This window comes from Molossus molossus, unplaced genomic scaffold, assembly GCF_014108415.1.
Source record: "Molossus molossus isolate mMolMol1 unplaced genomic scaffold, mMolMol1.p scaffold_m16_p_10, whole genome shotgun sequence".
In the NCBI taxonomy this organism is placed as follows: Eukaryota; Metazoa; Chordata; class Mammalia; order Chiroptera; family Molossidae; genus Molossus; species Molossus molossus.
In genome coordinates, this window is record NW_023425345.1 from 25,711,705 (window position 1) to 25,737,865 (window position 26,161).

At 44.2% G+C, this 26,161-nt stretch overlaps 1 protein-coding gene across 1 annotated transcript; it reads right to left on the reverse strand.

The window, feature by feature from the left end:
• Positions 1-879: 879 nt before the first annotated feature.
• On the reverse strand, positions 880-16,040 carry GSG1 (germ cell associated 1). Its single transcript, XM_036252191.1, has 6 exons — positions 15,984-16,040; positions 6,045-6,363; positions 4,828-4,875; positions 3,927-4,079; positions 3,231-3,342; positions 880-1,286 (listed from the first exon to the last, which is right to left on the reverse strand). The coding sequence occupies exons 1-6, from the start codon at positions 16,029-16,031 to the stop codon at positions 944-946; spliced, it is 1,023 nt and encodes a 340-aa protein (XP_036108084.1). The 5' UTR covers positions 16,032-16,040; the 3' UTR covers positions 880-943.
• Positions 16,041-26,161: the final 10,121 nt, after the last annotated feature.

Below are 26,161 nucleotides of genomic sequence, written 5' to 3' on the forward strand. Positions count from 1 at the left end.
GTGTGGTATGAGGATACCCGCCCCTTGAATGTGAATTGCTACCCTTATTGTCCATGTTAAAGAAGAGCCAGCTGGTATATTGTCAGGAAGCACTATTTAAAATGTGAACTGTTACAGAACAAATAAACACCATGGATGGGAACATACTTGTGTGCCATTCTCATTCTTCTTAGCCATCACGGGTGGCTTGTCATTCGTTCATTGTGGATAGATGAGAAGGTGGGGATCCAGGGAGGATGTAGTGTTCACTGGGAAAGTCTCCTGTGTGGTTCTCCACGGGGGAACCATAGTCCTATCTGAATAGCCTCAGTGGGCCATTTCTGGCAGTGAGCCTGTCCCTGCATGTGGTAGGAGACTTCTCATCCGTACTCATCTCCAAATGGCTTCTAGGATAATACTTAATTAAAGCCCCATGCACTGTGTGGATACAGAACATGTGATGGGCAGTGTGAGGGACATCTGTCGTACATATCAAAGTTCCTAGGAGTGCCTTCGTCTTCCCTTCTGTGACTGCCAGGAAATTCAAGTGCACCGTGGAAAACAGCCACAGTCATCGCTAGCTGCTTTGCTTACCTCCACTTCTCCAAATCCCAGGCAGGTGACCAGATTGATAAGCTCCTAAAGGGCAGGAACTGCATTTTACTCCTCTTTTTGACTCCATTGCTTAGCCCAGAACCCAGCACATCCAAGAAGTCAGTAAAGGAGAGAAGGGACTTCTGAACATGTGAGAGATGGGGGTGGTGAAAGGGGACAGTTGTGAAGGGAAAGGGAGCAGTGGCATCCAGCCTCCCCTTTCCCCGGCACATGCACATTGTACTTGTACTTGAACATACCTTTGTTCTTAACCTCTAAAAACCACGCTCAAGACACAGACTGGCTTAAGTACATGTTGATAACAAACATGTAAGGTTGGGCTCAATCTGCTCTCCAAATCCACTCACTCCTAACACAGCTCTTCTACAGATGACCCAGCCGGGTCTTCTGTTAGCTCGTGGCTGGTGCCTTGCTGGAGTCCCTTGTTGTATAGCTCTGCACAGAAGTCAACTCCTTCAGAGACAGAACGGATGGGCTGATTCTGGTGCTGGTGGTAGCTGGTCAAAGAACCCCCAGGGTGGGCTGCACCTGACAGCTGTTGGAGTAAACCCTGGTGGTGATGTGGGAGGCAGCTCAGGTTTCCTTTGAAGCTCTTCCTATGCCTGCACCTGAACTCCAGCAGCAGCTTGGTGTATGTGTTGAAGGTGGTGACGGCTGATGCCATGGAGCAGGTGAAGGAAACCCAGGCTGTGCTAGGGACAAACATACAAAAAATGAGTCAGAATCCTTCTCCTGGGTTTGAAGGAAAAATGCCGCGATCCCTTCCTACTAGTAAACTAGGCTGATGCCTCTTAGGGATTTAGGGGCCTGACTGTGCTGTTGCCAGGAAAGAACTGTGGGCATGAGGACGTAATTTGGTCTGTTTTAGTAGGGTACATTCTGGATGTTTTATAGTAAAAGAAAAGGACTCATGTAGTATTAACGTCAGACTAGGAGTTTAGCGGATTTGTGTTCACTGAATTGATTACTTGTTAGTGCTGTGCTCTTTTGGTGTGCTTATTTTTTGGATATGTAAACATACACATAACTTTCTGGACTACTGTTTCTCAAGCTACAGTTACCCCCGTGTAATCTCCAAGATTCCACAGACCTGTAGCTTGGCTGCATACAGTAGACACAGTCCAATGTCATACTCGCCCCTCCCCCCCACCCCACATCCCACGAACACCCTGCCAAAGATTTTCCTTCACTCAGATGCCGGAGTGACCATCCCTCCTCCATCGTCCCTTGTTCTGAGCTCAGCAGTTTCGGGGGCCCACAAAGTTGAGTCTCCGAGAGCCGTTCAGGAAGCACTGGCTGCAGATCGGAGGTATCACAGGCTGTTCTAGTGGAATCTGCCCTTTACAGAAAGAGTGTGGTTCTTGGCTTAAGGGAGTTTATAACGGATGGAAGAGAAGCTAGAGATTAAGAGAAGCTGGATGGAGTCAACAAAGAAGAAAAGACATCAAGGGAACTTTATCAAACATAGTCCTAAAAAGTGAAACCCCTGAATCTCCCCGTGATTCTGGGTAGCCCAGGAAGGAGGAAGTTGTGTGAGGTTAGCACGGGATTTCATGAGGCCGAGTGACAGTTACAGCCAGGCCACATGCTGAGACTACACGTTCCTGTCTGCAGCGCCGACAGACAAAGTAGACTCAGGCGGGGGAGGCTTCTGGTGGGAGTTCTGCAGTCTGAGCTCTATAGTAATGCCAGCAATGGCTTGAAGACAGGCCAAGGTGAGAAACAATGAATCTGGGAAATGAGCTAAACTGACATGGTGGCTGGAGGAGTAGACCAAAGGCCAGCCTGAATCAAATAGCATGTATTACACTGTGAGGAAAGGGACAGGATCTTCTAACAAACTTGTGGAGCGTTCCACGTGCCTACTTGAGCGTGGAAACCTGAGCCGGCGCTGTGTCTTCAGCACTGTTCAAGTACTAAGCACTCATCCAGATGGTTCGTGTAAGTCCAGGTTGCTCCTGTGCGCTGAATAGAGCGTGTTCTTCAAGGGCAGAAGTGGGAAAGTCTTAAACAAAGGACATGTTTACCTTGACTGTATTTGTTTTGTCACAGTTGCTGCTTCTCTTTTTTAAAGAGAATCTAAAGTCACTGACTCCTTACTTTTTAAGGGCTAGAGAATGACTGTCAGGGAAGTTTTATTTCTAACACAGTTTAGTGGAATAAAAATGGAGGTAGGAAGAAGTTACCCTTCCTTGCAGGAGAAGAGTAAGCCATTCACAGGGAATAGAAGTCAATCCAAATTTCAAGGTCATTCCCCATTCCTTTGTCCTCTAGTATCTCGAATAATAAACTATATAAACTATAGAGCATCACTTCCATAAGCCATACAACATCAGTCACAGTTTCTAAGGGCAACATACTTATCAGGTGAAGAAGCAATTGCTACAGTTGTAGCAGCAGAAACACTGCACAAGACAACAGCCTCACAAAACAAGCTGGAGGGCCTCTCTGTATCTGTTCCGAAGGCGGAAAGAATGATTGTGGCCTGATGGTCCAGCCCTTTGGCTGATAGGCGTCTGGGATGAGGGATGAAGAGAAGGCAGAAGAACAGGAAACAAGTGTCTACTTGAGGGAAGCCAATGTAAGGAAGGTTGGCGGGGGAGGGGCCAAAGGTTCAGATGATGGTGAGTACTTACTGGAAGGCCCAGCCATAATTCCAAGCATGTGGCCTCCAGTCTTCTGGACCCAAGTTGGCAGTTGCCTGGAAGACCTGTGAGTACATCATATGGGCCACCATCCCCAGAAGGCCTACAGAGGGGACAGGAAGGCAACACCTTTGGAGGAAGGCTGACATTGCCATCTACAGGGAATGTGCCTTCAGAGCAACCTCCTCATTTTGAATTGGGTGCAGCCACATCTCAGGAAGACGACTGTGTCGGGGGTCTTCTGCAACAGGCTGCCCGGCCCCAGGTGGGGAGCCCTGGAAATCAATGCTGCCCTTGGCCGCTGCTCCTTTCGCTTCTCCCCTCAACCCCAGTGTGAGCTTGATTCTTGATCTTACATATGCATCTCTTATTCACCCAACAGTCTCGAAAAGCTGTGTGTGTCTATGTGACAACTGAAAAGCAAACCCAACTAATGTACATATTGAGAAATCTGCAAAGAAAAAAAAACCTAGAGGTAAACCGTTTCACAAAGTACATACCAATCTAATATAACATTTTACATCATCTCAGTTTAAAATGAAAGATGCCTGTAATGTCTCTCATGCCTCCATTCTTTATGCTGCCTTTGGGTTCCTCCTTCCTCCCCTCAGGACAGACTGCACCCTCCAGCTAGTGCTTCAGAGGCGGCAGGGGACAGCCACCGTCTCCCACTTTGGGGGTGCTTACCTGACAGGACCGAGGAAATAGCGGCGAAGGCGCTCAGCTTGAGCCCGCAGCCAGGGTTCCGGGCGAACAGCAAGTCCGTTAGTAGCAGGAGGAAACTGATGAGTTCAAGTCCAATGTAGGCAAACTGGGCTCCCAGTGATAACCATAGGATCTCTGTCAGAAACCAGGGGGAGAAGCACCCTCACCTTGCCAGTTAAGTAACTGAACGGTGGATGATTAGATGAGAAATTAGGTGAGGCCTATTAGAGAGAAAGGCCTTGCAGCCAGAGAATGGGAGGGTGAGACAAACCCGAAACCTGCCGGAACACTCTTTAATTTGGGGTTCTTTGCTATCACCCCACAACTCTCACTTTGCTTGGTACCCAAATATAATCAAGTAAACTTGATTGACTGTAAAAATTGTTGGAGAGATTTGAGGAGAAGGCACTCAAATCTTGCAGGGATATGGCTTTGCTAGATGATTTTCGTTTCTCTTTTTTCTTAATTTTGGACACTCAGTTTTGTTTCCTCCCTCCCTTCTATTTTACATAAAAATTATTGGAGGAAAAAAGGAAAAAACCTAAGCTTTTCAACATGGTTACTTGGCAACGAGGAGGGTAGAGTGTGGTGCGTTGTTTGTGGACGTTATTTGTCCCTGCTGTTCCTCGTTTTGCCTTGCTGCCTACGAATGAAAGTCAGCTCTGGAAGGAATTTGGGTCACCCTGTGGGGCTCAGAAGAAGAGAAAAGCTGGAGATCACAGTACGATTTAGATCCAGAGAGGCCCCCGAACCCACATACTTGCCACAAGCCCCAAGGGAGGGTGGGGGAGGGAAGCCTTCTCCATTAACCGCTTCCCTCCAAATCAGAGAGCGGGGTGACGTGGGCGTTGCAACGCGGCAGATTCCAGTAGTCCTTTCTCACCTCTCTCGGCTGGTGGTGTGAGTTGAGCGAAACTTCGGCATTTCTCCCCTAGAACAGACAAGGGTCCGCTTCTTGGAGGGGTGGCCCGGGCAGCTGGGAGGAAGTCTGTCCCCAGTCCCATGCCCGGCACCACCCCATTTGTTCAACACTGCCTGCTCAGCATGTAGTGGGCGGGCAGCGAATGTCTCTCTGAAAGCAGGTAAGAATGGGTGGGTGGATGAATGAAGAGCATAGATAAGTCACCTGAAATTAACTCCTCTCTCCTCAGTGCCTGATAATGAAGATGACAAGGTTTCCCTGAGAGGGAAATGTCCCCGTTCCTGTGTCAGGAAGAGTTAACGACCCTAGTGTAGCCAATGCCATTTGCTGCCACTGTGCCACTGGTCAGAAGGACTCTAACCTGTTTGGGGACTGGGGCTGGAGCTGTGTCAAGTGGACAATAATAAACGTAAATGTAAATATAAATGCAAATACACACACGTTTATATTCCTCTTCTGAACCCTTTCCCCCATAAACCAAACCAGGAGAAGTAGCAGATGGCAGATTTGATTTGGGGATTTAGAAAAACTTCACCATCAGGTGACTTTTGAATTGAGCAGGAAGGGGTGACCTCAGTCCAACTGCTCCTAACCTGAGGACCAGGGGCGACTGGAGCATGCTGATACAGGAGCCCTGGGGTGGGGGCGTCCCTACAGGGTCTAGTCCCCTCTCTGAGCCTCAGTTCCCCTACTTTAAGAGTGATAACAGAAATACTTAGAATAAGAAACCCTTTATGAGGAGGAGAGGAAGGAAGGGGCTTTAAGGTGATCTAGTTGGATCCATCTCACTTGTGAGAAGATCGAAGCCTGTAGAAATGGTGTTGTTCAGATAGGTCCCAGCTGGGCAGAGCAGGGCTGTTTCTGCAATAGTCCTCTCTCCTTGTTTTGTTTCTAAACAGCAATTCTAGTTTGCTAGAATGGAAATTCTTATAATGTTGAAAGTCTAAGTGGAACCCTTTAAGGGTAATGCTATTTTAAACCAGCAAGTCTACCAGACAGGCAGGAAGTGAAATGCCAGATGGGGTTCCTAAGGAGAAGGGACACAGTACAGAGGCGGGAGATGCTCAGCTTGGGGGTGAGGCCGTTGGGGGTGGAGGAGTGCTGTATACTTCCCACTGGTTCTTTGTCTGCATGAGATCCCATGGGGAAAGTTAGGCAGCTGGGGGTGAGGAGGCTACCTGGTTCTTCCACAGTTTCCTCACAGGATAGCCACATGCCACTCCGGAAGGTATGGAAGGAGAAGCGCTCATCCCCAGTCTCCCAGCTGTACTGCACCACCTCCTGGGATGATGCGTTGCTGCTGCCCCCATCCAGGGGCACTGGCACATCAAAGCACTTGGCTGCCAGACCTTTTCCGCACAGGGGCTTGGGCACCTTCTGTGTGCCCACAAACCAGTTGTTGCTAAGCAGGGATGCTGTGGAGAGGCTGAGTGATAGCAGGTTGAGGAGGGCAGATAGGAATGTCCGTTGGCCAAAGAAGCCCTTCGGGAGCTCCATCTGTAACAGACAAAGAAGGGGAGAGCCTGAATTCAGAGCCTCCTTGGACATCTGGACACTCTTCCCTGCGGCTCCCTCAGCTCAGGCCACTTTCCCTCCGACCTGCTGGGCACAGCCAGCCCCTGGGAGTTTCCTCCACGGGGCCGGGCGGAAGCTCAGCTCCAGGAGCGACTTGGGGTAGGCACCATGGTGATGGTGTTTACTTCCGCTGGACCTTATTGTACAATAATGAGCACTGAGGATGACCTTGGTCAGCATCAGATACTAACCACAGTCAGAATGTGATTAAAGCCACTGAGGCGAGTATGTATATCAGGTTGAGAAAAAGAATTGGGAGCACTCTAAATGCTCTTGCTGGGAGTCATTTTTGGTTTTGTCTACGCTGAGAGATAGAAGCACTGACTTGCTGAGGTGTTCATTTTGGTAACTGAGTGTTTGGTGTCCTCTTCCCTGCATTATAGATTCCTCTGGGAGGAGTAAATGGGGAAATGTCCCATCAGCCAATGGGAGACTGGAGCACCGGGGTGGGTGCAGAGAGGGGCTTTGGGGCCTTGATGATGAAAGGAAACAGTGGACCCACCGCCATGTGGGACTCTTGAAGGCCCTGGAGAGCAGAGGGAGCTGTGGGTTCTGACAGAGCTGCTTATTGGGGTCCAACTTTCATCCACTGCCACAGAGGTGCGTGCGTCAAATGGGACATGGCTGCGTGGTGCCCATGAGGCTGAACACCAAGCGTCATGGCATGGAGCCATGAAAGGTGACCTTGGCGATGGAGGGGAACCTGGAGGGGCAGTGAGTGACTCACAGTGGGGACCCAGTGTGGCAGCAGAAAGATCTGTGGCCCGTGTGGCTCTGGCTGGAGCTCCTGACGTCATTATTTTTGGTCTGAGAAGAGAAGGGCTAGTTGAAAAATGACCCATATTAGATGTTTCAACTTTGGGGAGTGGTGGCTTGGAGCCTGATCTAATTCGATTTAGAAAAATAAACGTGACAGGTTTTGCACTCTGTGTTATGGAGGGGTTTATACTGTTGTGTTAGTACACACTGAGTGGAAAGGAAGCCCACACTTAGTTGCTGACAGATGCTTCTTAAAGTAAACCATCCTGAGCTTTCCAGGGGATCTCTCATAGCAGAATTAATCAGCCCCAAATCTGCTTAGCTTAAGAGACGTAAATAAAACTGTAGCTAAATGGGATAGGCCCATTAATCAGCCTCTCTCATCATCTCCAGCTCAACATTTTCTACATTTAACAGAGAACTTTATCTCAGAAATATAACAGTTTATGCTTTAAAATTTCCAGGGACCGAAACAGCACAGGCTGCAGACAAAGTGTGGATTATTTTATGGCAATAAGAAATATACAAGGTTTATATGTATATAAAAACTAATATACAAAACATGGTAAAACAGTTTCTGGAAAGCAGTCTGCTGATTTGGTCTTCCTTTTTTAAGCACTTAAAACAAACCAAATCCACCAAGAATAGTCAGATTATGCAAGAAGACCCTGGGTGAGCTTGGTAAGGACCGAGAAGCCACAGCACCTGGAAGGAAGAACAACCTCACCTTGCCGGATATGGGAGTCATATGTTGACCCATCCAAAAAAAAAAAAGAATGTTTTTATCTTGTTTTTGTTATGAAATCCTATGGGTTTAGCTATCATTCTGTTACATGAACTATCCTTTCCAATTATCTTCATATCCATTGCCTGAATAGGAAATAAACCTCCAGGTAACACATCTTCATTAATCATTTTGTCTAAAGATTGAACTAAGATTTAGGCAATTCTGCATTTTTGACAACTTTGTTTTCCATCTTCTACGGCTTGGACATTTACTATCATCACATCACATCAGATTTTAACTGTAGCCTCAATCCATTTCAAGTTACACGTTTATAAGTTCTGCAGGTTATTCAGAAATAAGAAAATGAACTCCACACCATGTACAACTAGTTGGCAGCACCAAGGTGACAACTAATTTAAAGAATAAGTGGTTTGAGAAACAAAAGATGCAAAGAGCTTGGAATAAAGCCCAAAGAGGCTGCTTCCAGAAATAGTGTCCACCAAGGACGGACATAAGGAGCCTCTTCAAGAATTATTTTGAGAGTTGAATGGGAATTCATTCAAGAGCCTTTTCAAGAATTATCTTCGACACCTATACTTCCATACCCCTCATTACATATTTCTCTTCCAAATCATGCCTTTTTTTTTTTCTCCAGGATCCACATACCTCTTGAATTGAAAGGACAAATCTAATTTTGCAGTGGTTTCCTTAAGGTGATCATGAAGACGTAGCAGCCATAAGGAAAGTTATAGCTTTGCAATTGCTGACAAACCCCATGCCAAGGTGACTCTACTGTCTAGAAAAAGGCACAAAAAGTGGCTTTCCTGACATAGATTCAGAGCATTAGGAAATGCACAGGTGCCAAAATGTCACTAATTCTTCCATCAACATAGGTTAACAGAAAAACTCATAATTAACATAGGCTTAACATAGATAACAAATTGATGAACAGGCATACCTCTTAAAAGAATCAGGTATGAAGTAACTATGCAATGTATGTTCTAAGCAATAAGGAGGGGACGCTGGTTACCTTGGCCATGGTCAGTCTTGCAGCTTGTCTGGAAGGACTGCAGGATGCTGTCTGGGCTCCAAATCTCTTTGGTTTAATGTTGAAACATCGAAAACTAGCCTTCCCACCCTCTCCCCCCACCCCCTACTATCCCTCCCCTTTGCTCTCTCTCTCTGTTATTTATTTATTTTTAGTGCCTAATGATTAAATGCTGCCTTGCAGGGAACTTGGACATTTAATAATCGACAATACAGCCATGGCCCAGCTGTTCTGGGAGATTACATGAGCGAGCTTGCCAGTGGGGATCTGGGATTAATCACAGAAACGCAAGGACTGCATTCACAGAGGAAAGTTTCTTTAAAAAGTAAATGATGATTTAGCTTCCATCTCACTACCATTCCCTCGGTAACTGGTGTGAATGGATTGGGCTTTCTTTTGTGGCAAACACACAAATATTACAGGGTCACCATTAATACAAAGGTTCTCATTCCCTTGTGTAGGGTTTTCCATCCCTTTAATAAGCTCTATTATCTGCAATGTCAGGGCTTCATGGAGCCCATGGATATGAAATAGCTTCCTTGGGTCTTGGGTGGTCTCCACCTTGCAGTTGGCATCATTGCTGAGGATTATTAACATCAGCTGTCACGTGGAATGTTGAGACAGGGAGTGTTGGGTGGGGATGGGGATGAGGATGCAGATGGATTAGGATAGGAGAGAAATAAATGCCAGGATCAGCAATGCCATGGCCCATTTCTCTCCTGATCTTCAGGCGAAGGAATGACAATTTTTATCTTTTAAAAAAGAGTTTCTAAGACTTGAAAAAAATACCTGACAAATGAGTAAGGGGTTGATTGCCTATATTCTTGCTGCCGGTCACCTAGAAGTATAAGTTGTTCCTTCAGTCCTTAAAAATCGTGCTAATCAATTGGGATGACAAGGGTGGGAGACATTCTGCAACTGCTGGTGACTTTCTCAACACCCCATGGACACTCATCCTCCATGCCTTTGCAGATGCTCTTCTATCAGGAATATCTTAATATTTTTCTACCTGGTGATCCACCCTCTCATCAAGATTAGTGTAAAAGACACTCATTCTTCAAAAATGGTTCTTTCCTCCCTAACAGCAGTTCCCTCCTTTCTGTCCTTGTCACACTGTACTCCTCTCATAACACTTCCTATATTCCATTATAATCATTTGTCTTGATTGTAAAGGCCTCAAAGTCCTCTCCTTTATTCGAGAGCAGTTGTTCTCTATACTGACTAAGCATCAGAACTATCTTTGAAACTTTGGAAAAGATGCAGATTTCTGGGCCTTATCCTGAGAGATCCCACAGTAGTTCTGGGGTGAGACTCAGGAGTCTGTAATTTTAGGACACTCTTAGTATATATCCAGGATGAACTTCTTGTGCCTGGTCCCACATGTAAGGAACTTGGAAGTTGCCACTCTGACCTAACAACCAGTAAAGAGCCGAATAGACTGAAAAATAACCGGGGAATTAATGTACACAAAATAACACCTGTTTGACTCATTTTGGGCTTACATTTAACAAAACCCTCTATTCCCTGCCATGCCCTTCCCCCACCTCTTCCAGATTCACCACCAACCAAGTCAAAGTTTTTCCCTTTATTGGTGCAGTTAGTTTAGGAAATCAAAAGCAGGTTCTCCTCGGAGTGTTTGACTTAGTCTGTATTTTAGCCAAACGAGCCTCTCTGGATCTCACTTCCGTCACCCAATATATTCTCCATCTTTCTCAGACTGATGTTGACAGCATATTTGACGCACATGTGCTTGTGCCCACGCACGATTCCCCTATCACCCAAATGACCCTTTATTCACTGTAACAGAACTCCGTCCACTGGGACAAGGGAGCAGGAATTCTATGGTTACAGTTCATGGTGGAAATGGCTGCTGGTTTCCTGGCTACAGTATTCATCACAACGCTGGGTGGCACCATCTCCTCAGACTTTTTTTCTTTGGCCACGTGTCCCCCACCAGTCAGCAAATGTGGGTGGAGGTGGCGGCTCCTCCCTGCTGGATTGCTCTCTGTTTCCTCCATTGGCCTCCTCTACACACGCTGTTCTATAGAACATGTGTCAGTCCTGTGGAATTCAGGGCTCAGAATGCACCCAGGATTGTTTCCTGTAGCACATTTTTGTGGCCAATTTCAGTTTTCAGTGATTCAGTGGATCCTTAAGTACTTCCCGTGGGAAATGCACCACCACAGTATCAGAAAATACAGTTAGGGATGTTTCCTGATGAATTCTGTTCACATTCTTATTTACTTAATTGCACCTCATTCCGTCCATCTCAGAATAGTGAATAATCCCCGCCCCCCCCCTCTGCTGACACCCTTCGAATACTTGCAGATACTTCTCATATCCCACTTGAGTCACCATTTGGCACAGTCTTATGTCTTTGGTTTTTATTGCCTCTGCTCATAAACCGCACCCCCTTGTGTCTTAATGGACTGAAATTTGCCTTTTCCAGGGAAGGGGGTTGGGAGTGGCAGAATCTTAACAGGAGCAGGCCTAGAAGTGGATTTACAATAAAAGGAAACTTTAGCTTCATTGTCCCTCACTTACGCGGGCCCCTTCCAAGACCCTATTCCCTAATTTGTACTTGTCATTTTGTATTATATTTCTTAAAGAGGGCCTTAAAATTGCATTATTTTAGGCTTCCCCAAAGCCTGTATCTACCCCCTTAGGAGGCTGTGCATTTTGTGTGTGTGCTTGGCTCGCTGGCAGGCTACTAACTGTGACCAATCTTGAGACCCCCATCCTCCCACCACGTACCCCAAGGATCTTGGGCCACAACGTCTAATTTCCTCTTTCTGACAAAACATGAGTTTCTCTGCCTGGCCACAAAACTCAGAGCCTAGCATCCCACTCACTTCCTTTCATTGTAATTTAGGCATGTTAATATTTTTTTCTTCTCCTTCCTCTCTCAGAACAGAAGAAGTAATTCCTCGTCAATGCAACATAAATACAATTAGGTTCAGCTCAGAAGCTCATGATTCAGCACAGACACAAAGATTCCACATCTCAGAACACTATTTAACTTCTGTATGTTGAACTGTTACCATCTCAGGATGATTCCCCCCAGGGATAGATATGCAACTCAGCATTGATGACATCACAAAGCCAAAGGTTGGGACCAAGCTATATTTGCTAAGCTTCTCAGTCACTGTTCCCTGCACTGTACAAAACCATCTTTCATACGCCTCTATAAAGAGAAACAAGGGTCTTGGGACACCCACACATACTTTATAAACAGGAATTCAATTTATTGTTTGTGAATATGCTGTAGATAAGGCGTGATTAAAACAATGGGTAAGACTACTGAGCCAGAGAAGATTGTATCCACACCACTTCCCTAATGTCAAAGCCTGGGGCTAAGGGATCCCAAGGGGGCATTTTCATGTATCCATGGACTGGCATCTTCTACCAAGGAAGGCTCACTTGCCCTCCGGGGTTGTAGTTCTCTGTCTTTCTCCCTGGAGTCAGATTTCTGACCCATGCCCATTAACTAACTCCTCCTTGTGACTCAGTAGATAAAAGGCCAGAGTGGAGTGTAAATGTATGGGGTTCTCACTGGCTCTGATCTACATGCCCCTGTTTTCTGTTCCGGTGTGTTTAGTTGTGGGCCTCTCTCATGTAGCTCATCACATGATTTACTTGTCTGTTATGCTCACTTGACTTTAGCTAGATATAGTAGCAGCTAGATTTTATTCATTGCTGATCCTCAGAACCTAGCCCTATCTAAAATCCACAAATGAATGAAGTTTGTAATGGAAGAGGCTCATGAGTACAATTAGGGAACCTATTAGATGAAGATAAGATGTGAATAAAGAAAAGTGGCCTAACAGCTCCTATTGCTACAGAAGAATCCTCCTGATTCACATACACATAACAGCAGTGAGAAGCTAAAAAGAGGGTCCACAGATCCACCGACACACCCTCTGTCTTTCTACACAGACTCATGCGTGGTGTCATCAAACAGATCCTCGGCCAATACATTTCCTCCCACCTGTGGAAACATTCCTGCTTTTTGATGAGCAAAGCCCAGATAACAGCAATGATCTCATGAGCGAGTATTATCTTTAGTTCACAGAGACCAGGGTACAAACACATTGCTCAAAGCCAGTGACAGTTTGGAAATATTTTGTCCTTTCCCAAGCTCAGTGATTCCCTACGGATTAGAGCCCTTATGGATGATGTATCTTGACCCATCTGAGATTTTGCAGCTATAATTATGTTTTTACTTCAATGCTGCATATTGGACTATTCACTGATGAACAGACGGTCTTCTTCACACCACACAAGACGTTTTGACACTGGAAGGGAAGAGTAATGCCACCAAAATGCCCATGCTGAATGTCCAAAATATTAACGTCACTGTTGGACACTTAGCTCTGGGATCTCCCAGCTTCAGGTTAACTTAAACTGTAACCATGTTTCATGTCCACATGGCCTCAAATGCTCACAGAATAAAAACGACTCCTTTCTTCCTCACATGGGTCTCAAGCTCTGGGAATCCTTCTACTTATGTTCCGTGGAAAGGACCAAAGAAAGGCATTTGGGGGCCTCTCCTCTGCGTCGCCTTTCCCTTTCCGCCTTTTAATGTAATTGTTTGAGGCCTCGAGCTCTAGCAGTCATTTCCAGGAGAGGAAGCGGCCTTTCTTCAGCGCCCCCAGCATCTGGAGTGAATCAGAGGGTCAGCCACATGTGCACATCCTGTGGGGCAATCGCTCTCGCACGGTCAGGGCGCCCTCGGGGCCCGCTGGGGCTGTGGGCTCTGGGCTCTTGGGGACCGCAGGGAGGGGCAGGGCTGCGGGCCTAACTCAAGCGGCCTCTGGAAGGGTGATTAGGGTGCGGCTGCCGGCTGGCACGGCTGGGCCGCCCCATTTCCATTCCCCGTGCGCCGCCCTCCTCCCTTCCTTTCCTGCTCCCCCCTTCTCCCCCGGCAGTCGGGGTGCCGGAGTCCAGCCGAGTCCCCGCTGGCTCCCTCTCCGCCCCCTCCCTGGATGAGTAACACCAGCACTCGGTTTACTACGGCTGCCGGGTCGCCTAGCAACGGGTGCGCGTTGCCACAGCGACGCGCCGAGAGAGTGTTTTGAACTGTTTGGCTAGGCCCCGCCCTAGCGGCCGGGCTGGACGTCCCCGGGTGGGGCGGGGAGCCGGTCCGTCTTCCTCCCCGTCTGCGGAGAACCCGTCGCGGGGCCCCTCCCAGAGGAAGAACCTGCGAGGCAGGGAGGGAGGGCGGTCCTCGGGGCCCAAGGACGCGACCGGGCGTGGCTGAGGGCCCGCCACGTGGGCGCCGAGCTGGAGCGGCCCCGCGGCCTGACGGCGGAGGGCGGGCGGCCCCAGCGCTGCCCTGGGAGGCCGGCCGGCGGGAGCCTGAGACTGGGGCGTCCCGTGCATTCCTCACGCCCAGGCCCCAGGCCCAGGGTCGGGAGGTGCCGGGTGGCTGTGGGACCCAGCATCAGGCATTCCCTGCGCCTACCTGGCTCCTGTTCTAAAACAAGGCTGTCTTTGCCTCACTTCGCGAATCTAACAACAGGGAAACTTTGGGGCCACGAATCCCTAAGCGGATCTGAGTTCTAGTCACTCCTTTCTCGCGAAGGGACTGTTTCCTCAGAAGTAAATTAGGAGAACAAGTTGGGGAAGGAACCACTCTGTGCACCAGACACCTTGCTAGACGTTTCACAAGCATCTGATTGAATCCTCACAACCACTCCAGACACAAGGAATCAAATTCAGAGCATTTGGCTTGCTCAAGGCCACAGCGCTAGTAAAAGGTGGAGTCAGTATTCAAAACCACCTGACTCATGAGCAGGCTTCCCCTTATCAAATTGTTCACTTCGCAGGCCGGCTTGTGAAACTCACACAGAATGAATGAAGCAATGGATTAAGTGTACTTTATACTTCACATAAAGACTGATTAGCAGACTGTCCCATATTCCCTCTGTCTCTCCTCATAAACCAATAGTAAATAAAATTTACTCTGGCTTGCTTTTTCTATCATATTCCTATCCATTTCTGAGGGTTCTTCTATGGACGATCTATTCACTGTGGGCTGCTTCTGTGCCAGGGAGCCATTCTCCGATGGCTCTCAGAATCGCTAGTTCTGCTCTGCAGTCCCCAAAGTGTCCCTTTGTTAGGTCCTGTCTTATCCTTTCCTCTGAGATCCTTAACTTCCAACCAATGAAGAGCATACATACTACATTACTCTGTGTGCGTATGTATTTCTCTGGCCACCAGTAAGCTTCATTTTTCTCTCTTGAGAAAAACAAGATATATGATAATGAAAACTTTTTCCTTCTTAGGAACCCTTTGAGCTGAAGGCTGGCAGTTCTCAACTTTTTCAAATGGGAGGCAAGTCACTTCCAGATGTGGGTCCTACCCTAAACAAGCCAAGACATCTTTGCTGGCTGTGAGGGTCTTCCAGAGTCTAGAGTGACCTCTACAGATTCAGATTTTCAGAGGCCAAAAGAGTCTAAGGTTATGCTCTCTTTCTTAGTTCCAGAGATTTCAGGCCAGAGCTGGCTTCTAGCAGGACCATGGAGCTTCCTCACTGTTCTCTGAAAGAGAACTTATAATATCTACCCTTTCAGTTCATTAGAGTGCTACACATTGTTTTTTTTTTTTTTTTTCCACCACCACTGAGTCTTTTATCAGGGGGCCAGATTTTGGCAACAGGAATCATACAGATGAAGGGAAAAAGGAAAAGCTAGGGGCTCTAAGAAGCCCTGGGAGCAAAGAGGAAAAGTAAGATGAAGAGACAAAGGAAGAAGAAATGGCAGATTTAATGGAAGAAGATGAAAAAGTAAAAGGCCAAGGTGTGGACAGCTCTAGGTTTATCAATAAAAACTGGGCTTGAGTGATGTGTTTTTATTCCATTTTGTGTAATCTTGCAGTACGTTCTCAAGCTTCTTACCATAAGCTTGTGAAATAAATTGATGAATTTGTATAACCTGCATTACGAATCTAACATTAAGGGCACTACACGTGAGATAGTCATGAGATTTCAAAAATAAAGGTACCTACCTTCTGGGTGAGACAAACATTTTGAGTCAGTTGACAGGGATTGCTCATTCACTTTTGAAGTTCTCAAAGATGTTTCAGTTTCTCTTCTTTTCTGTTTTAACTGGTTGTGTGGAATGAGTATCTAGTGTGAAGAAGATGAATCAGCCCCCACCCCTTGCCTGCAGAGGTGGTGTGAGGTGCTGGAGAGGATGGAAAGACTGTCCTTCAGCTAGGAAACCAGTCAGGGTGGGGCTGGCTGACACATGAGGGTTGCTCTGTGACATCACAGTGGCAGGCAGGGATCTCCCTGCTTCTTCCTCCCCCCCTCCCCCAACCTCCAGAAGGATAGGAGCCACTCTAAGGTACTTACCAGAGGCCTGGATGTCTTCTGAGTCATCCAACTCAGTACTTCTATGACCGTGCATAAGAATCACCTGACTGGGGTAATGGGGGGGGGGGGATGTCTTTGTAAGCTAGCAGATTCTGAAGGTTTGGGATGACTCCCACATGATGCTGACCAGACCACACTGAGTTGTAAGGCTCTAGACCAGTGCTGTCAAATAGAGTGCTCTCTCTCTCTAATTTAATTTTTTTCTGGTAGCCACATTAAAAAATACAATGGACACGCACACTGCAATACAATAGTGATATGCAGTGGCAATGCCATGGTAACGTGAAATGCAGTCCTCCCCAAAACAATGAAGTCAGGTTCAACAGAAAAATATTTTACACTGCTTCCACTTAAAAAATTTAAATGACATGAAATCAAATGAGAAATTAAAAGGGCTCAACAGCCACATGTGCCTAGTAGCTGCTATATTGGATAGCACAACTCTAGACCATTCCCTGAAAAGGTAATGACGTACAGAAATGACCATTCTAAAGGACTCATATCTGGAAGCCTAGTAGATGTTCACTAATTTTAATAAGTATATAATGAGGATTTGAGACAACTCAGAGGTTGGAAGAGAGGGATGGTGGCTTCCCCACTAGTGCAACTAAGAGTTGGGCTGGGGGCCTTCTGTTCTGTGAGACATATCCACTCAGTCCACATCTGAGCTTTTACCTGGGTGCCCATCACTGGGATTCCTTTCTCTATGCTGCCACCCCACCTAAATCCTACACAACTTTTGGGGCACATGATTTCAATCTCAATCCAGCCCAATGTCTTCCCTTGTTATCCAGCCTTCATTTCTCTCCCTGTCCTCTGAGCTTACATAGCATGTGTAGTCTGGCTGTACAATGGATAGCTTCTTTACGGGGGTCTTGAGTTGCTTGCATTGCTTTAGGTGTGTTAGTCTGCTTCTCTCATGAAATTCTAAGCTGCTTGAGGACAGAACCTACTTTTTTACTTTATCTATAGTGTTTAATATAGTGTTGAGGACGTCATAACTGCTAAAAAAATATTTATTTTATTTAATGGGCAAAGATACCTAAGTGTCTAAGAGAGAACATCAATGTTTAATAATTCAAACAAAAAGAATAACATGTCTTATTCAACTTGATCAAGAGGTCAGTTCTCCCTGTTAATTTATAAGTGTAATGTAACCCTAATACAATAACCAGTGAGTGTTCTAAAAGAGCAAGACAAGTCGATGTTAAAGTTTGTGTGGAAAAACAAATGCACAAGACTGGCTAGGGAAACACTGGAAGGAAAGAGCTCTGAGGGAGGACTAGCCCTAACGTAGAGTAAGGTATAGTACAAAATTCTGGCACAGGCAATTCATAAAAATAAGGGGGAGACATATAAATGGCTTTAAATATACGAAAAATGTTCATCTTCATTTATAGTAAGATTAATGCAAATTAAAACTACAATGAGATGTCATTTCTTATTCATCAGATGGGCAATCTTAAAAAGCTTGACAGTGTATTCTGTTGATGAGGCTGTGGGGAAACAGGCACTTTCATTCATTGCTTATGGGACTCCAAAATGCTATTGATACTGTTTTAACGAACCCAGTTATTAACAACTGGAAAGAAGCAAAGGGAAGGCCAAATATTAGATGCATGCTCAGTAAAGTCTGGGTGATGTAGGAAGGTACTTGCCTGTCAGTCACACCTGGAAACAGGTCATTGACCAGAGTAGTCATGACCACTGCAAGCATGAGAAAATTGGAGATATTTAAACTCCTAAACAAAGGAGTTTGCTCTCTTGTTTGTGCTCTTGCCTCTTGGCATGTTGCACTTGGCTCTTGGCTTGAGGGGCTCTCATGGTCCTGCATTTGCCCATGTCATGGCCATATGGACTCCACACGCAATGGACTAATGGACTATAACTAGTCTAATGCTACAATGGACCCAGCTCCACCATGGAATGGAAACTTTGAACACTGGCTTTGCTTCTAGCTCTGCTGAATCCCCAGCTGCACATCTTTCAGGGTTGGATTAAGGGAAATGGGACTTTGGAAACTGAGGGTTGTAATTGCATGAAAATAAAAACCACTCATGGTCCCGTGAGAGTCTCAGAAAGTTCTTTTTCTTGAGCTATCGTAAGGACCTCACTCCCACTAGCAATGGAGAAAGCCCACCCACACATTTCTACAATAAGAGTATCATTCCTATGGAGGAGAGTTTGGCCATATTTAACAAAACTACATGTGCATTTATCTCTTGGCTGCAAAAATCCTACTTCTGGGAATTTACCCTGAAGATGCACTTTCAACAATATGAAAATATATATGCGCAAAGTTCACATTGTAGTATTATTTGTAGTTGTAAAATATTTGGAAACTACCTAAATGTCCAAGTATAGGTGATTGGTTGAATAAAATAGGGGTGTGTACACACAATGGAATACTATGCAGTTGTATAAAACAAACTCCCAAAACAAAACGAGGGAGATTTCTCTAAACTGATATGGAATGATTTCCAGGAAATATTAACTAATAAAACGAAAAGTGCAAAATAGAATATACAGTATTCCATCTTTTGTGTAAGAAAGCAGGGAAAATAATACATATATCTATATCTTTTGTTATCAAAAGAAACACAAGAAAGACAGGCTAGAAAACAATGAAGTTGATTATTTACTGGAGGGAGGGAATGAAAGTGATTCAGGAGGGAGTGCCTCTTCCCTGAGAACAATGTTTTTTGTATTGTTTTGACTTTTGGCAGCATTAATATTCTACATTTTCAAAAATAAAATTAAAGCAAGATGGGAAGGGAAAGAAAAACCTAAAACTGGAAACAAACGGAAACAAATGAACCCAGTTGTATTTCAAATAAACACTACAACCACACTGAAGAGAAAAAAGAAAAAGCAAGAACAAATCCAAGTAATTTATGGATAGTGTTTGACTATTTACCTTCTGTCTTGGGTGAGGTTGAGTGGGGGAGAAATGAAACCAACTCCTGAATTTATTTTAGCATATACACCTTATTCATCTTGTGGTGGGTGTGTTAAGCAATTTTAAAACTATTTTAGATGTATTGTGGCATTGGGCAAATGAGGAAACGTGTTCATGCTGTTGGGAGCTAGAATTCTCACATGGGAGAGGGACATCAGCATATGGATGGGGGAGGGCAATAAGGAAACTCATGTGGGGGTAGATTGGAATTAGAAGTATCAGTGTGAACTCATGATTTTATATATGTCTGTACACATATGTATACATATATACACATGCATATATATATGCATACACATGTACACATAAATATATACATTCATGTATATTGTGTGTATCTATATGCAAATATATGTATATGTGTTATATTTGTATGTGTATATGTAAATTCAGGTATATTTTTCTAGGTTTGTCTACTGAAAGGCATGTCTTCTCTGAGTCTATTGCTTTTAATCTATAACATAGAAAAATGGAATATGTAAGGATTCTGTCAGTAAAGAGACAAAGGTCTCAAAAACACCACCTCTTCATGCAAGCCTTTCCTTCCTTTAACCCATAAAGGTTGGCGGTTCCAACCTTACCTTCTTTCTCTGATCCATTCAGACATCATAGACACAACATGACCCCAATTGACTCTATGGATAATTCTACCTCTTGTCTTTTTCTTCTTAAATCACTGTTTGGCTGAGAAAGGATCCAACACCGGGTTTTTTTTTGTTTTTTTTTTTTAAATATCCAGTTGCATGTATGGCGAGTCATACTGTTGTTAATTAAATTCAATATACTTAAACTCTCATCAGTAGTAATAAGAATAATATAATAATACTATATTATTAGTAATTATATAATATAATATTAGCTAGCTAATATTGACTACTCCTAGTGTACTATGCTATGGGCTTTATGGTTTGTTGTCTCATTTAATCTCCATAATGCTGTCAAGTAAGCTTATTAATATTTTACCCAGGAGGAACCTGAGATGTGAATATATAGACCATGATGTGACTTTCTGACCATTTAGAACAGAACTGCAATTCTCAGAGTTCTGTGCAAGCAGGTACCAGGGTCTAGACACATATTCTGCCCAATTTAGTAGGGTGATTAACAAATATGGCAGAAGTTCAGAAAAGGTGAATCTCCAAGGAAGCGACTTGAGACTGGACAGGGCTTTCGGAGAGGGATTCCAATAGAGTTTGGTGTTTGCTGAATCATTAGCGATTCCAACATAACTGCTAGTTTTATTTTTTTTTTATTTTTATTTTTTATTTTTTTAAATCCTCACCCGAGGATATTTTTCCATTTTTTGTACAGATACAGTGGGAGGGAGAGAGAGGAAGGGAGAGAGAGTGAGAAACATCGACGTGAAGGGACACATCGAGTGGCTGCCACCCGCATGACCAACCAGGGCCGGGGACAAACTGCAACCGAAGTACGTGCCCTTAGCGAAAACCGAACCCGGGTCTCTCCGGACCGCAGGCCGACGCTCTAACCGCTGAGCCAAACTGGCCAGGGCCATAACTGCTAGTTTTAAGTGGGTAAGTGCTCAAGGGAGCCTGCTCAAGGTTCCAACCATCACTGGCATGAGGTGGCTTTGAGAGAGTCCAGGACAGGAGTTTTCTTAAATGCAGGTCATTTCTAGCTTGGCTTTGAAGACTCTAAAATGTCTGCATTCTCTATTGGGTAAAGGGTAGATTTTTAATATTTGTTTTTTTTTTGTTTTTGTTTATCCTCACCCGAGGACATTTTTCCATTTTTTGTTCAGATAGAGCGGGAGGGAGAGAGAGGAAGAGAGAGAGAGAAACATCGATGTGAGGGGACACATCGAGTGGCTGCCACCTGCACGACCAACCAGGGCCGGGGATAAACTGCAACCGAGGTACGTGCCCTTAGCGGGAACCGAACCCGGGTCTCTCTGTACCACAGGCCGATGCTCCAACCGCTGAGCCAAACCAGCCAGGGCAGATTTTTAATATTTGGATGCAATGCTATCCATGTAGCAAAGAGCAATTTAAAAACGCATGGATTTTATATATTTTAGAAATTAACCCCTTACCTGATGTATCCTTGGCAAATATATTCTCCCATACAGTGGATTCCCTTTTCATTTTGATGCTGGTTTCTTATGCTGTGCAGAAGCTTTTTAGTTTGATGTAGTTCATTTATTAATTTTTTTCTCTGTTTCTCTTGCCCTGGGTGATGTATTGGTGAAAGTTCTGTTTTGTGTGATGCCTGAGATTTTGCTGCCTACATTTTCTTCTAGGATTTTTATGGTTTCACGGCTTATATTTAAGTCTTTTATCCATTTTGAGTTTATTCTTGTGTATGGTATAAGTTGGTGGACTAGTTTCATTTTTTTGCATGTACCTGTTCAATTTTCCCAATACCCTTTATTGAAGAGACTATCTTTACTCCATTGTGTGCTCTTGCCTCCTTTGTCAAATATTAATTGAGCAAACTGTCTTGGGTCAATTTCTGGATTCTCTGTTCTGTTCCATTAATCTATATGCCTGTTCTTGTGCCAGTATCAGGCTGTTTTGATCACAATGGCTTTGTAGTATAACCTGATATCTGGTATTGTGATCCCTCCTATTTGTTTTTTTTTGTTTTTTTTTTCAAGACTGCTATGGCTATTTGGGGTCTTTTTGGTTCTATATAAACTTTTGGAGTTTTTGTTCTAGCTCTGTGAAGTATGCCATTGGCATTTTAATAGAAATTACACTGCATCTATATGTTGCTTTGGGTAGTGTGGACATATTAATGATGTTGGTTCTTCCAATTTATGAACATGATATATGCTTCCTTTTTTTTTTTTAATGTCTTCCTCTATTTATTTTTTCAATGTCCTGTAGTTTTCTGAGAACAGGTCTTTTACCTTCTTGGTTAAGTTTATTCCTAAGTGTCTTAATTTTTTTGTTGCAATGGTAAATGGGATTATTTTTTAGTTTTTCTTTCTGGGTGCTCATTATTGGTGTATAAAAATGCCATCGATTCCTGGATTTCAATTTTGTATCCTACTACTTTGTCAAATTCATCTATTAAATCTAGTAGATCTTTGGTGGAGTCTCTAGGATTTTTTGTGTACAGTATCATGTCATCTGTGAAAAATGACAGTTTCCCTTCTCCTTTCCAACTTGGATGCCTTTTATGTTTTCTTCTTGTCTGATTGCTGTGGCTAAGACTTCTAGTACTATGTTGAATAAGAGTAACAAAAGCAGATATCCCTCTTTTTTTCCTGTTCTAAAGGGAAATACTTTTAGTTTTGGCCCATTAAGTATGTTGCAGACAACATGGAGGGATCTGGAGAGTATTATGCTAAATGAAATAAGCCAGTCAGAGAAAGACAAGTATCACATGATCTCACTTATTTGTGGAATATAATAAACAAACTAAGATGATGAACAAAATAGAGCCAGAGACATGGAAGTAGGGAACAGACAGACAAATCTTAGAGGGAAGAGGGGTGAAGAGGGGGGAAGAGATAAACCAAAGAACTGATATGCATATATGTATAATCAATGGACACAGACAACAGTGTGGCGAAGGCAGGGGAAGCGCGGCAGGAGTCAGGAGGAGGAGGTTAGTGGGGGAAGAAAGGAGGGACATCTGTAATACTTTCAACAATAAAGATAAACTTTTAAAAATGTATGGACTGCACTTCTGTTTATACTTCATTCTCAAGGCTAATTATAACATTCCCTTTTGATGTGAGTAGTTTCTGGTACCATAGAAAGATGATGAGGTGGATTGAAAGTAGAATGGAGTTGTAGGGTTAGTGCCCAAACTCCTCAGTAAGTCACTGAAACTTTGGATAAATCTGTTTCCTCGCCTTTAAAATGGGATTAATAAAGCCTTTCCTACTTCATGAGGATGTCATAAATTCAAAATGAGGAAATATAAACTTTTAAAGAGCTTTGGATTTAGGCAGATCTTGGTAAAAATCTACTTTTTCTACTTACAAGCTAAAGGACTTTGAGCAATTTTATTCAAAATCTCTCTAGTTCTCATGACTATTTTGTAATTGCCAGTTTTTACTTCTATTTTTCAGAGAGAAGGGAAGGGAGGGAGATAGAAACATCGATGTGAGAGAGAAATATCAACTGGCTGCCTTCTGCACGCCTCTTACTGGGGATAAAGCCTGCAACCCCAGGCATGTGCCCTGACTGGGAATTGAACTGGGACCTCTCAGTCCATGGGATGATGCTCAATCCACTGACCCACACTGGCTGGCGCCAGTTTGTACTTCTTAATCCCTTCACCTTTTTCACCCAGTTCCCTAGCCTGTTTCCTATCTGGTAACCATCAGTTTGTTCTCTGTATCTGTGAGTTTGTTTCTGCTTTGTGTGTTCATTTATTTTATTCTTTAGATTCCACATAAAGGTGAAATCATAAAGTACAGCATAGGGAATATAGTCAATAGTATTGTAATAACTATGTATAGTGTCAGGTGGATACTAACTCATCGGTGGGATCACTTTGTAAGTTATATAAATGTCTAACCATTATGCTGTATACCTGAAACTAATATAATATTGAATCAACTGCAATTGAAAAAAAAATCTCTCTAGTCCCCAGTTTCTATATCTGAAGAGTAAAGATAATAGTAGCTACTTCATAGGATCTTAGAGGGAATTAAATAAGATAACAAATATAAAGCATTTATAGTGCAGGCCCAGAATAAGCAGTTCATTAATGGAAGCTATTTTAATTAATAGTTATAATTGACATACAAAGGAATTAAAAGGCTCTAAGGAATTGTGCAGTATATTAGTTGTAGTTGTAGTAAATGCAAGGCTTGCAAAATCTAAGCATGCCTTTGAAAATATGCAAATATGTTTTTATTTACTAAGGACAGTGAGCAAGGAAAATATTCTTATTCAAGCAATTATTTTTGACAGAGAAGTATGACCAAACCCTAATGATTTTTTCCCCCCCAGTAGGGACATTGTCCACTTATAATTAGATTTCATGTACTCCTTTTAATCCTGGCATTTTGTGAAGCATTTCATCTCGTGTGTAACTTGATATGCATCTTTTCCTACTTCCTCTTCAGACTGTAAATTCCTTGAGAATAAAGACAGCATTTTCTCTGTGGCCAAAGAGCCCTGCAGGGCTCGGTGAGGACTGCGTGGGTGTTCAGTACATTAAGTACTAATTGGTGCAGGAGTGAGCAGGACTTGTTATTAACTTTTCCACCCAGTGTGATTCTGGAGAGTTGTGCAGAGTCGGGAGTGAACAGGGGAGAGGCTCATGATTTCCCAGGGACTCGGAGCCTCTTACACAGGAAAGTGTACACACTTCTTTCCCTGGGGTTGACACCCGCCAGTGCCATTAATGAAAGATTCTGTAGCAAAGTGAGGTCGATTGGTTGTCCCTTCTTCCTTTCTTTTTTGAAGTACTGCCTTTCATTAATTCAGACACCAGAGCCTATGCCCTGACACTCTCTAGCTGTGGGAGCATGACTGTATCATTAGGTCACTGTAAGCCTCAGTTTTCTTATTTTTAAAATGGGGTTGATAATATCAGTTTTATCTACTTTGCGGGGCTGTCATAAGCATCTGATAAAAGAGCATATATAAAAGCTATGTGCACTATAAAGCTTGGCACACAGACATCAGCCTACACAGGTACTATTATGATGTCACCCACCTAAGGGCCTGGGTCTTTATTGGTGGCTTCTTGCCCAGAGATGACAATCAGCCACATTCAGAGCATCATATACTTCTCTGGAGGCTTCCAGGAGGCATTGCTATACAGGGTACTTTAGGGGATGTGCCTCCTCAGTGGCCCTGGTTCTCCAGCTCACAGGCTGTATACTGTCAATTGCTCCAAAAGACACATACCTGACTCCAGAAGCAGAAGGAGATGTGCCTGAATATATTCTCACCATTCCAACACTGGTATTTGTACTGACTAGTCACTGCTTGGTACAGAGCCCTCTGTGGCCACTGGCAGGCATTTAGGTGGCAACTGGCTGTGTTTGGGGCGCTGTTGGGGACCTCAGAACAGAACTTCCCTGTGGGAAGGTAACCAGTCCCCAACTGTTTGGCTTCCTGGTGCTTTAAGGGTCTTTTACCCTGACACCTCCCCATTCCACATTTTGCCAATTTTCTCCTCCAGATTCTTTGCTTTAATTCATGGTGCTGGGTGACCCACTTGTACACCTGGTCCATGAGGTTTGAAGCCTGACCTGGCTAATGACAAATTCAGTTGCTTATGCCACGTAGGTCTCCTGTCTGTGCTTCCTTGGGTCACTCAGAAGCAGGGACACTGTCACCATTACCACCCATTTTTGGAGGAGATTTCCAGAAGAGAGGGGCCATCTGAGGTTGCTTTTGCCCCTTGCATTGGTGATTATAAGACAGAGAGTAGGACAGTGGTAGGGGTCCCTGGAACAACACTTGAAGACACTCATGGGCAAATTCTCTTCCTGCTACTCTCTCCATTTCATTTCTTGATCTGGAAAGGGGCCTTGGAAACATCTCTCCTAAATGTTTCATGGGGACACATGTGGAGGTGACTTAAAGTCCTGGAGCCAAGCAGGGGATGAGGGGACTCTCAACCAGGTGCTCCCTGTTCTCTCACGGTGCACGGGGCTGACATTTTTCTTTATAATAATTATCATAAACTGGAAGGAAATTAGAGTGTCTGTTCTAGTCCTCTGACTGAGGCAGCCTCAACCTGGCACCCAGACTGTCCAAAGACCTATTCACTTCATCTTCCTGTATGACTTTCTTTTACTGAGGTCTCTTATAAGTCTCTCCACAAACTGTAATTAAAAATGATTTTTTTTTTTATAATCAAGACTCAACTACGACAGGAGGTCTTACATAACCACACAAAGAACATTCT

What these genes read in the sequence shown, in the direction of transcription:
- GSG1 (XM_036252191.1), bottom strand. Translation starts at nt 16,031, where the DNA reads ATGAGCAATCCCTGTCAACTGACTCAAAATGTTTGTCTCACCCAGAAG. An exon ending in ATGTTTGTCTCACCCAGAAG is followed by an intron (nt 6,364 to 15,983) that starts GTAGGTACCTTT and finishes TGTCTGTTACAG; the next exon opens with ATGGAGCTCCCGAAGGGCTT. An exon ending in CACACCACCAGCCGAGAGAG is followed by an intron (nt 4,080 to 4,827) that starts GTGAGAAAGGAC and finishes GGTTTCTGACAG; the next exon opens with AGATCCTATGGTTATCACTG.